Source organism: Pollachius pollachius, assembly GCF_949987615.1.
Source record: "Pollachius pollachius genome assembly, chromosome: 14".
Classification (NCBI taxonomy): Eukaryota; Metazoa; Chordata; class Actinopteri; order Gadiformes; family Gadidae; genus Pollachius; species Pollachius pollachius.
In genome coordinates this window covers 8152218-8167170 of record NC_136947.1, presented here as the reverse complement: position 1 = coordinate 8167170, position 14953 = coordinate 8152218, and the positions used below count along the sequence as shown (strand labels likewise).

General features: G+C 47.6%; 1 protein-coding gene across 1 annotated transcript in view; it reads right to left on the bottom strand.

Moving 5' to 3' along the window:
- Window positions 1-3047: 3047 nt before the first annotated feature.
- The window catches only part of wnt3a (wingless-type MMTV integration site family, member 3A), a gene marked incomplete at both ends in the record, with an annotated part of 14802 nt that continues 2896 nt past the window's right edge, over window positions 3048-14953 (bottom strand). Inside the window, 3 exons of the mRNA XM_079751674.1 lie at window positions 3048-3527; window positions 4159-4424; window positions 11812-12053. Coding sequence (XP_079607800.1) covers window positions 3048-3527; window positions 4159-4424; window positions 11812-12053 — 988 coding nt within the window. The remainder of the gene's footprint in view (window positions 3528-4158; window positions 4425-11811; window positions 12054-14953) is intronic.

Sequence of the window (14953 nt, the reverse complement as noted above, 5' to 3'; positions counted from 1 at the left end):
GGCTGGTGGTTGACTGACAGAGTGTCTGGATTAAGGCGGTGTATGTGTGTTCGGGCTTTCGTTCATTTTATAGTTTGCTTTTCCCGGAGCCTGATAAAGTGTAGACATATGCTATAACATGTTACGTATACGTTTGGAAGTTCTCTCCCTGTCGCCAGAAGTTCACCAGGACTACAGTTATCTCTGAACTTTGAATTAAAGGCTACATAAAGAACAAGCATAGAGATAACTTGTTTACACCTTATGTTGGTGATTGCAGCTCTGCTATGGGTGATACTTTAGACGTCTCAGGTTGGGTGGGTTAGTGTCTTGGTTCAGCTTTGTGTCTCATGTATGTTGAAAAAGCGGCCATTATATTAAAATCGTAATGCTTTAGGGTGGTACATTTATATTTCTTTCTCATTTCAATCAATAAATTGTGGTACTTGCTATCATGTCATTAATCGACCAGGTTGAAATCCTAAGACTTCTGCAGTTTGTAAAACATCTGATTTCACATTACAAGTTCTTTGTGTTGTTTTATTATTCGTTAAAGAGTTAATATGTGGACATCTACTCCAGGCGTTAAGAGAACCAGTCAGTAAAATAATAACCAGCCATACATGAGGTAAGAATTCTACAGCACTGTTCAACACTGTTCAAAAAAACAAAAACAAAACTGATTTAATCTGCAAATATATAGACTTTTACTTACTAATATATACATAGGATAAAATAAATAATTATAAAAACAAAATATCCAGGTTTAGAAATCCAGCAAAACTCATCACTAGTTTGTACAAAACTTTGGATTTTTACCAACTTAGAAAAATTAGGCCACAAAAATATGTCTACACATACAAACGCAAACATTACTGAGAAACAAAGTACAGTTTAGCGTGACAAATGCAAGACGGCAAAATCTTGGCTGTGTATTTTATTGAAGATGCCTTGTAAAAAAAATGGTGGATGGCCTTTTAAAATGGCATGATGGACATGACTGCAGCGTTTAGATGAAGGGTAGGCCTAGGTGCCTCAGACATCGCTACGGCCTGTAAACATTACATTGTTAACGCACTGTTCCTCTCTAGTGCAGACTTGTAACACACATCCTGGATACACATTTTAACTGCTTCCTAGAGAGCCATTATATCTCAGCTGTGATTTATTTTTTAAATCCTAAATAAATACATACCATGGACCTTTGTGTTCATCTTCTCGTATGATATTAATGGTGTGTATTTCTTTTTGCTGATCGCACAACCACCAGGAAACAGTTTTCGACAAAAATAACGCAGAAAATCTAGTTTGTTCTAATAGGTTAATTTACATTTCTTTATACAAGGATTAGTAAAGACTTCACATTTCATTTTTTTCTCAAAAACTACATCTAAAATTGTTTCTTTCACGGAAAGAATCGATACACACAAACACATACACAAAACATAGGACCGAGACGCACTGAGAGAGCTAAATGCACACACACTCACACACACACTCACACAAAAAACATTATCTTAACTTAGCAGCATTAAAGTAGCAAGAGGATCATTGTAGTTTCAGTGATGCTGCTGGTGGTTTAGTTGAAGGAAGCCAGAAAACAGAAGCCACAACAGAGAAATCCCACATGAACAGGCTTTTGAAGGTCATTGTCCACCAACGGCTGGCTATACTGCATTTGACACAGCTTACATGATACAGCTTAGTTAGTAGTTTGTTGGACTTTTTTTTGACAAAGAGTCTACTTCCATTTGAGACAAATAAAAAAACAAAAGAGAATTAAAAGTAAGAAGGCCCCTTTTTTTTAGTTTTCACACCAAGCACACAAGGCAATGCTAATACTGATAAGAACAAGGTAACACGCTTCATATTCCTAAACAAGACACAAGTGCTGACCTGTCAATATTAAGTTACAGCTTCTCCGACCCTCTGGGGAGACTCGTGTTTCTTTGGTCATAACTCTGTACGTAGTTCGATTGACAAACCATCAAAAGAAAAAGAAAAAACGTTCAAAAAACGCAACTACTGTCACACTTTCATTTCTGTAACTGCATTATGGGGATAATGTTTTAGAATCTACTTGTGTTCCTATTTGACCAGTTTTATTATTATTTTTATAATTTTTATCAACATGGCTCATTTATTCTACGAAAAAATACTACTTTAAATCGGATATTAATGTATTAGCTTAAGAATTTGAGAATACATAAACACGCTATTGTGTAACAACTACATTCACTCGGTTGCAAGTGCATTCTTAACCTAAACGTAGCTAACATGTCGACAGTGTACACCTACCGCTAAATAAAATATTCATTCATGCCATGTCAATGCTGGGTAACAATGGTAAAAAAAACAAACATATATTAAGGCAAATACATGCTATTGTGTGTACGGGAAGCTAGTATTTCTCGTTAGGGAGATTGGTTCTGAATGACTGAAAAAATTGACACTTTCATCATAAGCCACAGTGTTTCGCAATCAGCAATCAGTATTGCCCTGTTAAATAAAAACACAAACGATCTATGTGTAGTATATACAAAGAAGTCACCAATATGGTGCTTTGTCGTCTGGGCATAGTTGGCCAACTCTTTTCCTGTACAACAGCAGGACACAGTACCTCTTGTCTGGCCCTGTGAAACACAGACCTTCCCACCTGGCCCCTTCCTCCACATCCCTCGAAACCATTCATAAGTGATCAACTATCAGTGGCCCATCAACATCACACCTTCCACAGTTAAAAACGGAGCAAACCTTATAATTCTTTTTTTTTTTCGTTTTTACCTCTGTTCAACTTTTTCGGTCAATAACGTCAGGGAACTGGCTCAAAGTCTAGTTCTACGGCGCCACACGAAAAACAAGCCCCCGGTTCATCCCTCCATCTTCCGCGGCCATCGGCCGAATCCGCAACCAGCGTCGACGGCTTCGAGAAGTCTCTCATGAACTGGCTCAGCGCTTTCCCTCTGACCCTTCCTTTCTCCCGCCTACTGAGCTCACGACGTCTTGGTTTCAAGGAAAGAAATAAACAAAAAGAACTGCACAAATCCTCGCTCCCCCCTGCCGCCGAATTATTTACAGGTGTGCACGTCGTACACCCTGGTGCACTCCTGGCAGCTGACGTAGCAGCACCAGTGGAAGATGCAGTGGCACTTCTCCTTCCTCTTCTCTGTCCGCGTGTTGTGGCCCCGCCCGCAGCACAGCAGGTCGCAGCCGTCGATGCCGTGCGACGTCAGGTTGCAGGAGCGGTCGCGGGTGCCGAAGGATCCCGTCTCCGGGTTGGGGTCGCAGAAGTTGGGCGAGGTCTCGTAGTAGACCAGGTCGGTGTCCGTGGGCGGCTTGAAGTAATTGTACTTGGGCCGCAGCGTCTCCACCCAGCCGCGAGACTCCTGGTGCTTCTCCACCACCATCTCCGAGGCGCTGTCGTACTTGTCCTTCATGTAGTCCCCGATCACCCGGAAGTCGGGCTGGGACCACCAGCAGGTCTTTACCTCGCAGCTGCCCGACAGCCCGTGGCACTTGCACTTCAGGAACATGTTGTCGTTGAGCGACTGCATGAGAGGCGGAGGAACATGATGGAGTCATGATGGAGGCAATACATATATGACCTGTAAAGCCATTTGAAACTATACCTGTGATCAAGGGCTATGCAAATGTAATTGAATTGAGTTCAATACAAAGGATACAAGCAGGATGACACCCTGCCACAAGGTGGACCTGAGGCTTAAGAAAGTAAACCGAACGATACCCAAAAGGTATCGTTAGTGAGGTGGGTTACAGTTTGGGGCTTTTATCCTTAATGTCATGGGGGTTCCACTCCCTGTACTGACCATATTCCTGTATTCTGCTTCAGGGATAACTAAAGTGTTATGATGTCTATGTATGCATGTGTGAACAACTGTATTTTGTAGTGCCGGCTGCTGCTACTTCTACTTTTACTTAGTGTGTAAAAGTGAAACCATTGAATCAACTGGTAAACTTCATTGTGACCCGCTCTAACCTCTCTTGCCTTAGCCATACGGTCATTGAGAATACATTTTTATTGACTTGCCTGTATCTTCATAAAACCATGAAGAACAAGTCCTTGGACTGAATGTATGAAAAACTGCAACGGCTAACAGCTAACGAATAACGGTTAACGGCTAACTAGAAAGAAGGGCATAAGACACAAAGGGAACTTACAGTCCTCCCTGCCTCGTTGTTCTGGCGGTTCATGGCCGACCGTGCGTCGGGGCGGTTCTCCCGGGCGTCAGCGAACTCCCGGGACACCATGCTGCCGAACTCCACATCCTCGCTGCAGCCGCCCCACTTCCAGTCATCGCCGGGGGGGCCCTTGTGGCGCGTGTCGCAGCCGCAGATGGTGGCCGAGCCCTCGGCGCAGGAACGGGTCACTGCGAAGGCCACACCCGCCGAGGCGATGGCGTGGACGAACGCCGACTCCCGCGTGGCTGGAGGTAAGAAGGGAAGAGAGAGCAAGGGGGTTAGAACCACCGGCTAAGGGGCCAAACACCGAAAGAATGCTAATGCTACTGCTAAGGTTAATGCTAAGGCTAATGTGAATGCTAATACCAATGACCAAACAAAAAAAACGGTATAGGAAGGGATAAGTTGGCACCTATCCTTACAAAGCAAGGGTCAAATAAAAGACGTTCTTCTCATTGCACTTGTACTTCATATACTTCATGTACTACTTCATATACTACTACATCTCTTTGTACTGTTGTTGAATCAAACTGGTTCACTGTAAGGTATTCTGTACGGTATACAGTCTTTTTATGTGATTCCCGTCCGCAATCGATTCCCAATCAGCTGTTTTTGTTGACCTCATCTTGTTCCAGATATCCTCGGAACAAACATTTGCCTGACTCCATCGCTGTGCTGCGGGGCTAACCCTAGCTAGCCCGCTGTTGTTTATCGCCGCGCAACGTCATTCCCACCCCAGATCACACTCAGGGGGTCTGATTCGCACGCGTCACCCAGGAACCCAGGCGCTTGGGCCCCAGCGAGTCATCAATAGACGGAGTCACTGTGGGCTTCAAAGGGAGGGGGCGTGTCCGGGTCTCAGAGACAGCGGCGTAAGCGTGCGCGGCTTCAACCGGCCCGAGACATCGATCCTGACAGAGCTAGCTCTCTGTCTCCGTCTGGCATAGCTGGCTGGTGACTCACGGGGGATCAGGAACTTCCAGAGAGATGAGAGGACGAGAGCGACCTGACAGAGCCTATAATTAAGAGACTCAATTAAGCTTTTGAAAGGTTAGGAAACGGCCCCTCACACTGAAGGGCCCGGCTGTACACAATGCACTGGTCGCTCCGTGTGACGGCCCAGGTAGATTAAGGGCCCCCCACTCCAATGCACTGTCGCGATAGGCAGTGGGTTTGAGAGCGACAAAGTGAATTGTGTATGTGTGTGTGTGTGTGTGTGTGTGTGTGTGTGTGTCAGTGCGTGTGTGTGTGTGTGTGTGTGTGTGTGTTTGGCAAATTCCATGCTACAGCCCTCCCTGCTTTTTTACAGGATTCACTGTGTCAGGGAGGTTGTCTTGAATATATGTGCTTGTATGGTCTTGCATAACCACAAGAAAAGACCAAGAGAGCGAAAGAAAGGAGGGAGAGGGAGAGAGAGTGCAAGAGAGGGAAGGGGAGAGAGAGAGAGAGGGAATGAGAGAGGGAGAGAGAGAGAGAGAGAGAGAGCGAGAGAGAGAGAGAGAGAGAGAGAGAGAGAGAGAGAGAGAGAGAGAGAGAGAGAGAGAGAGAGAGAGAGAGAGATGGTTAACAAAAGAAAAAGTAAAGAAACATGAAGTGAGCCTAATAGATAAATGATTAGCAACATGAGGGATATGGGACTTGTGTGTGTGTGTGTGTGTGTGTGTGTGTGTGTGTGTGTGTGTGTGTGTGTGTGTGCGTGTGCGTGTGTGGGCGTGTTTATTTGTGTATCTGTGTGTGTGTGATGTGTGTGTGTGAACGTGTTTGTTGTTGTGTGTGCATTCATCATTTTCAAAGGAAAGACAGAAAGAGAGAGGTGAGAGGGGGAGAGAGAGGGAGAGGGAGAGGAGAAGCATAAAGCTATGGGGAAAATAGGCACCTCCCTATGGGCAGGTTTCAACCAGTCTGAGGACTAAAGGGCATTAGAAACAATGACGCAATAGAAAGTCTACTGGCACTGCCAACAGTAGCCTCCACAGTAGCACCGTATGAGGAGGGCTGCCCACTGCCTGCTGATCCGCAAGAGAAGGAGAAAGAACAATGTGGTGTCACACCTGTGTGTGTGTGTGTGTGTGTGAGAGTGTGTGTGTGTGAGTGTGTGTGTGGGCCCTTGTATGTGTCTGTGTGTGTGTGTGTGTGTGTGTGTGTGTGTGTGTGTGTGTGTGTGAGTGTATGTGTGTGTGTGGGTTGCTTGTATGTTGTGTTTGTGTATGTGTGTGTGCGCTTGTATGTTGTGTGTGTAAGAGTGTTTGCCTGCGTGCGTGTGAGTGTTCCTGTGTGTGCGCACTTGTATGCGTGTGTGCGTGCATGCGTGTCTGTGAACCATGGGTCTGTTATAAAAAAGGTCCTGTGCCATTCGGCGTTGCATCCTGTGAAGTGTAAGCGCCCGGTGACACACTGTTATTGAGAGGAAGTCTATAAAACCCGGGTCGGTTCCCTATTGGATAATAACCCACAACACAGGGGGCATTTGGGTTAAAGCGATGAAGGGGTTGAAGGAGCGAGAAACCCAGTGAAGTCACAGAGAGTAGAAGCTGCGTTTTGTTTGCCAGTTTCTGTTGTCGGTGTGGTGAACAGTGGACGAGTGAAGTATGAAACAAATGTTTATTTCCCAACACAGCTGTGTTCCAGAGACACAGGGAGAATAAGCAAAAGGCTGTAAACAAACCGCTGAGCATGGTGCAGTACCTCCTCCTGACATGCACATCTGGGTCTCGTGTCACTCGCGTCACAACACAGATGTTTTGGTGTGAGTGTAGTAGGACGACACTGGTTCTAATGTTTTTTTGGCAACAATGGAAGAGAGCGAAGGCTTCCTCCTCCTTATCTGCTGTTAAGAGGACAATAGAGGGAGGGAACGCAAATATTCATTGTCTGTGATATGTGGGTTTAAACAAGCTTAAACAAGAGTTCTTGATACCAGCCTTGTCATGTATCTTATACACCTTCAGCACAACTGAACTCCCATATGCAATACAATAAAAAAATAAAATAAAGGAGCATGTCTTTAACATAGATGGAAAAATTCAAAAAACATTTTATGATTATTCAAATTCTTAAATATCATATAGGGCTCTTTCGAATGTTGTGTGCGTTCTAAACAGCCCTATATGATATTAAGGAATTATAATTCAATTTGGATTCAAAATTCAAATGTTTAAATTTCATATAGTGCTGCTTAGAAAGAATTTTCTAAACAGTCGTATATAGTATTTTAATTTTGAATTCAAATTGAATACAAATTCTTGAATATCATATTGTGCTGTTTAGAATGTCCTATACATTCTGGACAGCACTATAAGATATTTAAGATTTAGAAATTTGAATTGAAATTGAATTCGTATTCAATTGTGTTCAAATTCTCAAACATCAAACAGGCCTATATGATATTTAAGAATTTGAACAATCCGAAAACATTACTCCATACACGTTAAACACACTCTATGTGTGTTCCATTATTAATTAGCTTTAACCAAGGACGTATCTGAGCTCCCCTCGCTGCAGACCCCAGCCCCTTTTCCCGGTCGCTCTAATTCCTGCCTTTTAAAAAAGGGCATTTACGGCCTTTTAACACGCTCCCTACCAAACGGTGCCACCCCACCGAACCCCGCCAGACCCCGGCATGGCAAGGGGTCCCCATAACATGCTGGGGGGCTGAATCCCCTATTGTGCTGCCACTGTCACGCTGGGTTACCCCCACAATGGGCCCAGATATTTTATATGAAATTTGCCCTGGCCAGTGATTAGTGAGAACCAAGTTAAGTCATAGCAACACACAACTATGCGCCGTTCGGACCCTGCTTGTCGGGCGACGGGGAAATCCCTATTCAAATGGTTTAATAAAACAATCTAAAGGGCGTGTGAATGGGGAAAAGCGCTTTTTCTTGGGCCCCAATCTCCTGGTTGCGGAGATATTGTGTTCTGAGCAGCGCCCAGCGGGACGCAGGGCCTAAGGTCCCCCCATCAACTCCACTTACCACACCCCCCTCTTTCTCTCGACGGCCCAGAGTTAATGATATACCGGGGGTGGGATCATCGCCCTGCCGTCCCCACTCCCCGACCGGGACCGGGGAACATGCGTTTGGGGAAAAGCCTGAGAGCTCAGGGACATCCTAAATCGCAACACTCTCACCTCCCCGGGTGTCAAAGGTCGTAACCTGCGCCCCCCCCCCCGACCTTTACCTTGGTGGGGGCGGGACGAGGGACTGGGTTTGGACGGATCGGCAGGAGGTTATGAACGTCTGTCTCGCCCCCGATCCCTAACCCCACCCTCTCCCATGGGGGTCTTGACCAGGCCTGCCTGTTTGGTGAGATCCCAGTATCAATCGTAATCGTGGGCGATGAGTTTACGCAGTGTGTGTCGTCGGATCACCAGTAAAATCACCTCAGACACGCTCTGGCGTTGGTTTTCCTCAGATTAAGCGTCAACCCTAATTTGTGTGTTTTTTAACGGTCACGCGTAAAACATTATGACTCCCCGCTGCGTGTTCGGACGTGCAGGCGAGCGCACGCCTGTGTAAATCGTTTTTTTCAGTATTTTTTTCGTTTTCCCCTTCGACTCCTCTGCGAACGGTTCCTTAAAGCAGACTGTCAGATGGTCCCATAGAACAGGGCTGGATTGTAACCCTTGGTAATCTCGGAGTGGGCTCCCCTCTCTGTGGAGCACCGGTGGCACCGGGCAGGTCTGGGATCAGCCTGCGCCGGGCGGGGGACCACACCTGTAGGGGGGACCGCCGCCTCGGCCACCTTTCATCGCGGGGGCAGATTCCAGCGCGGCGTGTTTTGACACTTTGGTAAACGTAAATTAATGAGCGCTGACGCAGACACGGCCTCAGGGCAGGGCTCGTGATCCGGCGTGTGGAGAGAGGGAGGGCGTGGGGGAGGGGAGGAGGGGGGGGGGGGGGGGGGGGGGGGGAAGGCAGAGGGGGTAAGAAAGTGGGAAAGAGAGAGAGAGAGGGATAAAGGGAAGTGATGTAGAAGAGAGGACAGCTAAACATCAGTGGTATGCAGTGTGTGTGTGTGTGTGTGTGTGTGTGTGCGGGTGTGTGTTTGTGTGTGTGTGTGTGTGTGTGCGTGTGTGCCTGTCTGGGTGTTTGGGATGTGGGAGGCCCATGTGCGTGCGTGCACGTGCGTATCTGTGCACGCATGCATGTGTTTGCTTGCATGCGCTCCGGATGGATCCATTGTAATATGCAACGTTGCTTTCTTCAGGTGTGTTCTTACATTTCTTCTAGTCATTCATTCGCACTACTTTCTGTGTTAATGCATGTCTTGGTAAATTAATAGAAGTCAATACATCATGGTGATGGCAGGACGGGGGAGGTAATGGGCTGACTGATCAATGAGGGAGCCGCCTGAGAGTTAAGGTAGAGTTATGGTTGGACGTTGACGCAACGCCATGACCACACCCTAACCCACACCCCAACCCTCACCCTCACTCTAACCCTCATCCTAACGCTCACCCCAGTCCTGTTACAACCCACCACCCGAGTGTGTGCAGCCGACAAAGAGACAGACAGACAGACCTCAGCGAGGACAACAGACCCAGGGGCAGACAGACACAGCCGGCAGATCCGAGCGCAGCCAATGAATCGAGCACCAGTGACTCCGCTAAGTCCTATCAAAGAACCAGCGAGCCCCTGGAGTCACTTTCGCCAGGGTCCCCCGACAAAGGCACTTAATCCAGACACTTTGACCTCTCACATTATTAAGGGCCTGAGTGACCCTAATCCAATCAAAAATCATTTACCCAGGCCCAAAGCCCGGGAGTAACTCTCTGTCTCTCTCTGTCTCACTCTGTCTCTCCCTCTCCCTCTCCGTTTCTCTATCTCTTTCTCTCTCTCCCTCTTCCTCTCCCTCTCCCTCACCTTCTCTCTCTCTTTCGCTCTCTCTCTCCTCGCTCTCTCTTTCTCTCTCTCTCTCTCTCTCTCTCTCTCTCTCTCTCTCTCTCCCACACCTTCTCTCTCTCTCTCTCTCTCTCTCTCTCTCTCCTCTCTCTCTCTCTCTCTCTTTCTCCTTCACCTTCAACCTCTCCTCTCCTCTCCTCTCACTGCCCCTGCGATGCAGAGCCAGAGTGGAGAGCCAATGGCAGGGCATTGATGGCGTTTCTCACCACAATAGTCTCTCGGACTGCGGACCCCTCATCGCCACCCCCCCTGCCTTGGCCTCGGACCTGCTCTGTCATGGTAGGTACTGGCTGGAGAGTTTATTAAAAGCAATTGCCCTTATTGACCTCAAACCCCTCCACCGACAACACCCACCCACCCAGTCCCCCACCCACCCACCCACCATCATAAGAGTGAACATCAGTCTTTTCTCAACTAGGTGACAGTTATGAGACACACACACACACACACACGCATGCTTGGGACACACATCCATCCCAAGAAGTTAAATCTAAATAAGTGGATAGCAAATCAGTAACAAGGTAAAATTAATTCACTGTTATACTCTCTTATAATATGAGCACCTGCTGCAGTTTGACAGTCTGAGCCCCGGGTTAAACCGGTAATGGATGACTTTTTGGGAGCATCGGTTTTCTTCTGTATTTGTTCTTCTAAACGGAGGAGAAAAGCCATAAGTCCCACAAGGCTCCCCAGAGGGGGGCTAACTCACCACGACGGCACAAGGGGGGGAAGTCGAAGGGGATTCCCTCTGGGAGAAAATCCCCCGAACGGCCCAGTGCGTCCCGGGCCCGGCTTGTGTACATACGTTAGCTCATGCGTACATGTGGCTTACGGCCCATTTCTGTACGGTTTCTGCGGCTATATTTGAACAGGGAGTGGCGTGAGCACGATGAATGATGCGTGAGCAGAGTGTAACTTTTCTAATCCAACGGTGAGGCATTGCCAGAAGCCGCCATGTTAAAGTAATGATTCGACCTCAAAGCCTCAAGGCGCATTTTTCCTCTCCTTTCTCTTCTCTCAAGATGTTCCTCAAACCCATTTTCTTTCCAAGTTTTCGGGGGATTCTCAGAAATTGCAACACAGGTCCTCAGGTATTCTGGGAAATAAATCACTGGATTGTATCGCGACTTATTCCTACTTCTGTTCTTTGACAACAAGGGGAGATTGAGCAATGGAGGGCTATATGTTTAAAGTAGTTCCTAGAATGAGTTGAATAATAGGACTGGTTACCCTCAGTATTACCAGTACTACTGTAATAATATCAGTAAAGGGAAACCAAGTAAAAACACTCTGTCCCATCTATAGGCCCTGACACACAGGACGTATCAGGTCAGGGTATTGTTTGTTGCAGTGATGTTGATGCTGTCACTGATGATGATAATATTTGATGATGATGGGGAGGATGAGAATGGGGATGATGATGATGATGATGAGGATGATGATGAAGAGGATGAGGATGATGATGAAGAGAATGAAGATGAGGAGGAGGATGATGGGTCGGTGTAGACCATTCACGATTTACTCTAGTCTGGGATCCTGCAGCCCTACTATGTTAGCAGAACTTCGTGGGGGCAGACGGCACAGCCTGGGCAAGGAAAACCCTGAAATGGGGCGGAACTACACCTAGTTTCCTGTTTCATTCGAGAAACGTGCGGCTAACGCTAAAGATATCAATGATGCTACGAGGCTAACGATACGCTATCAAAACCCTTTGTGTGTGTGTGCTCACCTTTGTCCAGCACGGGGCCGAAGATGGCCAGGCTGTCGTTGATGGTGGTGCAGTTCCAGCGGCGGCCCCTGAACTGGTGCTGGCACTCCTGGATGCCGATCTTCACGCCCTCCGCCACGCTGGGCATGATCTCCACGTAGTTGCGGCAGAACCGCAGCTGCTTGGGCACCAGGCCAGGTATGGAGCCGCACAGGATGGGCTGGGTGCCCAGCGACGAGTACTGCTGGCCCACCGCTAGGGACCTGGAAGGGAGGGGGAGAGAGGGGAGAGAGAGAGGAGGGGGGAGAGGTGGGAGGAGGAGGTGGGAGAGAAAGAGGAGGGAGAGAGAGGGGAGGGAGAGGGATACAGAGAGGTGGGAGGGGGAGAGGGTGTGGAGAGAGAGAGAGAGAGAGAGAGAGAGAGCAAGAGGGGGGAGAGAGAGGGAGAGATGGGAGAGACAGAAAGAGAGAGATTGAGGGGGAGGGAGAGAGAGCAAGAGGGGGAGAGAGAGAGAGCAAGAGGGGGGGAGAGAGAGGGAGCGATGGGAGGGAGACAGAAAGAGAGAGATTGAGGGGGAGGGAGAGAGAGAGCAAGAGGGGGCGACAGAGAGAGAGAGACATGGTTAATTATTCAGATCAACTGAGGTTGTGGCCCTGCGTGGCTATTAATCAGTCTGTTGGTCCGTTTGCATATCGGTCTGTCTTCGCCGTTCCAAGTATAGAGTCAATCACTTTTAAATGCATGTGTGCGTGTGTTTGCCTGTGTGTGTGGGTGGGTGTGTGGGTGCATGTGAGCGTGTGTGTGCGCCCGTGCCCCCATGTGCATTTGTATGTGCGTTCCATCAGAGGGCACCGTCCTGCACCCCCCCCATCCTTCATCTCCCTGCACTACCCTCTCGCCCAGACACCTGGCCTTTGTGTGTCTGCATCGAAAATTGCCCCCCCCCCCCCCCCCCCCCCCCCCACCCCTCCCCTCCCCCCGCCCTGCCGCAGCACATTAGGCAGGGCCACAGCCCAAGATGAAAGGCCGGCTCACAGCGTGCACCGTGGAGGACTTCATAGACCTTAGGTTGACAAGTCAGAAAACTACACCTTGTTATTAACTGTCCACACACTTAACAGGCCCTCAGCTTAGGGTAATAAGAGTGGAAACCCAGCATCGAGACTTCAGAGAGTGTATTAAGTGCAACCCCGGGACCGTCCCCCTTCTCCTTTGAGGAGGCTATTCTGGGATTCAACGAGTGCAAACTTGGTGTGGCTCTCTCTTCATCTCCTCTGTCACTCTCTGTCTACCCCCTCGTCCCTTGTTTCTACCCCTCGCCCTCTCTCTGCATGTATCTCTCGCTCTTCAAATCCCTCTGTCTGCGTGTCTGTGTATCTATGTCTTTTTTCTTTTAACCCATCCATCTATTTAGTTACACACTATCGTTCAAAAGTTAGGGGGCACTTAGAAATGTCCTTATTTTTTTAAGAAAAGCACAATTACTTTTTTTTAATGAAGATAACATTAAATTAATCACATGTGGACATTGTTAATGTGCTAAATGACTATTCTAGCTGGAAAAGGCCAATTTTTTATGGAATATCTTAGGTGTATATTTCCAGAAACCATCCCTCCTGTGTTCAAGGAGTACATTGTTTAGCTCATAATCATGTTAAAAGGCTAGTTAATGATTAGAAAACACTTGTGCAATTATGTTAGCACTGCTGAAAACTGTTGAATAGAAGTGTGAGTCTTCATAGAAAACATGTAATGGTCTGGGTGACCCCAAACTTCTGAACGGAAGTGTATATCTACCGTAATCTCATCCAGGAATAATCAATACATTCAAATATCAACACACATTTTTAGATTCACTTAAACAATGACTTAAAACCTCCATAACATAAACTTCAAATAAATTGTCGGTTTCAAAAAATAAGATCTTTTTCAGTAAATCAACCCAATCAAGGATTATCTTTAACGTTTGGTCCCCGTTTTCCCCCCATGACACACGCTGATCACAGAGCAGCATCAGTGGAACGAGACGGGAGCGATTAATCGGTTTAACCTTTCATGTCTCGTGATACAGACCGCTATCGCATCCTCCCTCCAAACCAGAGGCAGGTGTGAGTTATCTGTGCTGCTGCTCAATTAGCTCACTACCTGTTGACCTGTGGGCTGTCGTTCAAGCACTAATCACTGATCACAACAAGATTACCTAAGCTCCAGACAAACTCACCCCAGGGCCCTCTGAACCAGCAACCCGGGAACAAGAAACATGCACACACAATCTAACATGTGACCCTGTACTGGAGAAGCCATTGTGATTCAAAAAGCTGACGTGCAATTCCTGCTAATTTCATGTTTTTTTTTTATTGTTACTTCAATATTGTGTGTCTGCTATGAGTGTGTGTGTGTGTGGGTGTGGTGGATATGTGTGTGCACAAATCTGTGTAGACGTGCGTGCCTGTGTGTATGTGTGGGCGTTTGTGTGTGTGTGTGTGCTTGCGTTCCTGTGTGTGTGTGTGTGTGTGTGTGTGTGTGTGTGTGTGTATATGTATGTATATATGTAGGAATGTATGAATTTGGACATGTAATGAAATATCTGTAAAAAGCATAGTGTGTGTGTAGCCTTGTGGTCAATGCCTTGCAGTTGCTTCCACTTGAGTGTGCGTAATCATCCCATGTCGGCAGGGGCCGAGTGCTGGAGTTAATCATGACTGAGGGCCCCGGCGAGCGAGCCGCGGCACGTTGGGAAATGACTAAGAGGAAATTAATCTGCATTTTCTCGCGGCGGCAGCATCAGTCCGAGTTCCAGAGTGTGTCGGTAAACAAGGGCCGCGCTCCTATTCCGGATTGACCTCCGCTTGGCCCCTGTCACTCAGAGGACCCCTGAGGGGGGGCCCCATGGCAGGAAGACCATTCACAGACAGAAACCGAGGAGCCCTTTAAGACGGGGGCCCGGCGCGAGACATTCACCTGCCGCCGCAACACACACAACGCAATACACAACGAGGACGACAACAACAGAAACACAAAAACGAGCGGGACCGGAGTTCAAAGAGAACGCGTCCCGGAGAGGAAGTCACTCGTTTGTCGCGAGAGAATATATTCGATCTGATATCGGAGCAAAGAAGAAGAAGAAACAAGTGCAACAGGACAGCATTCTCCACATCCTAGA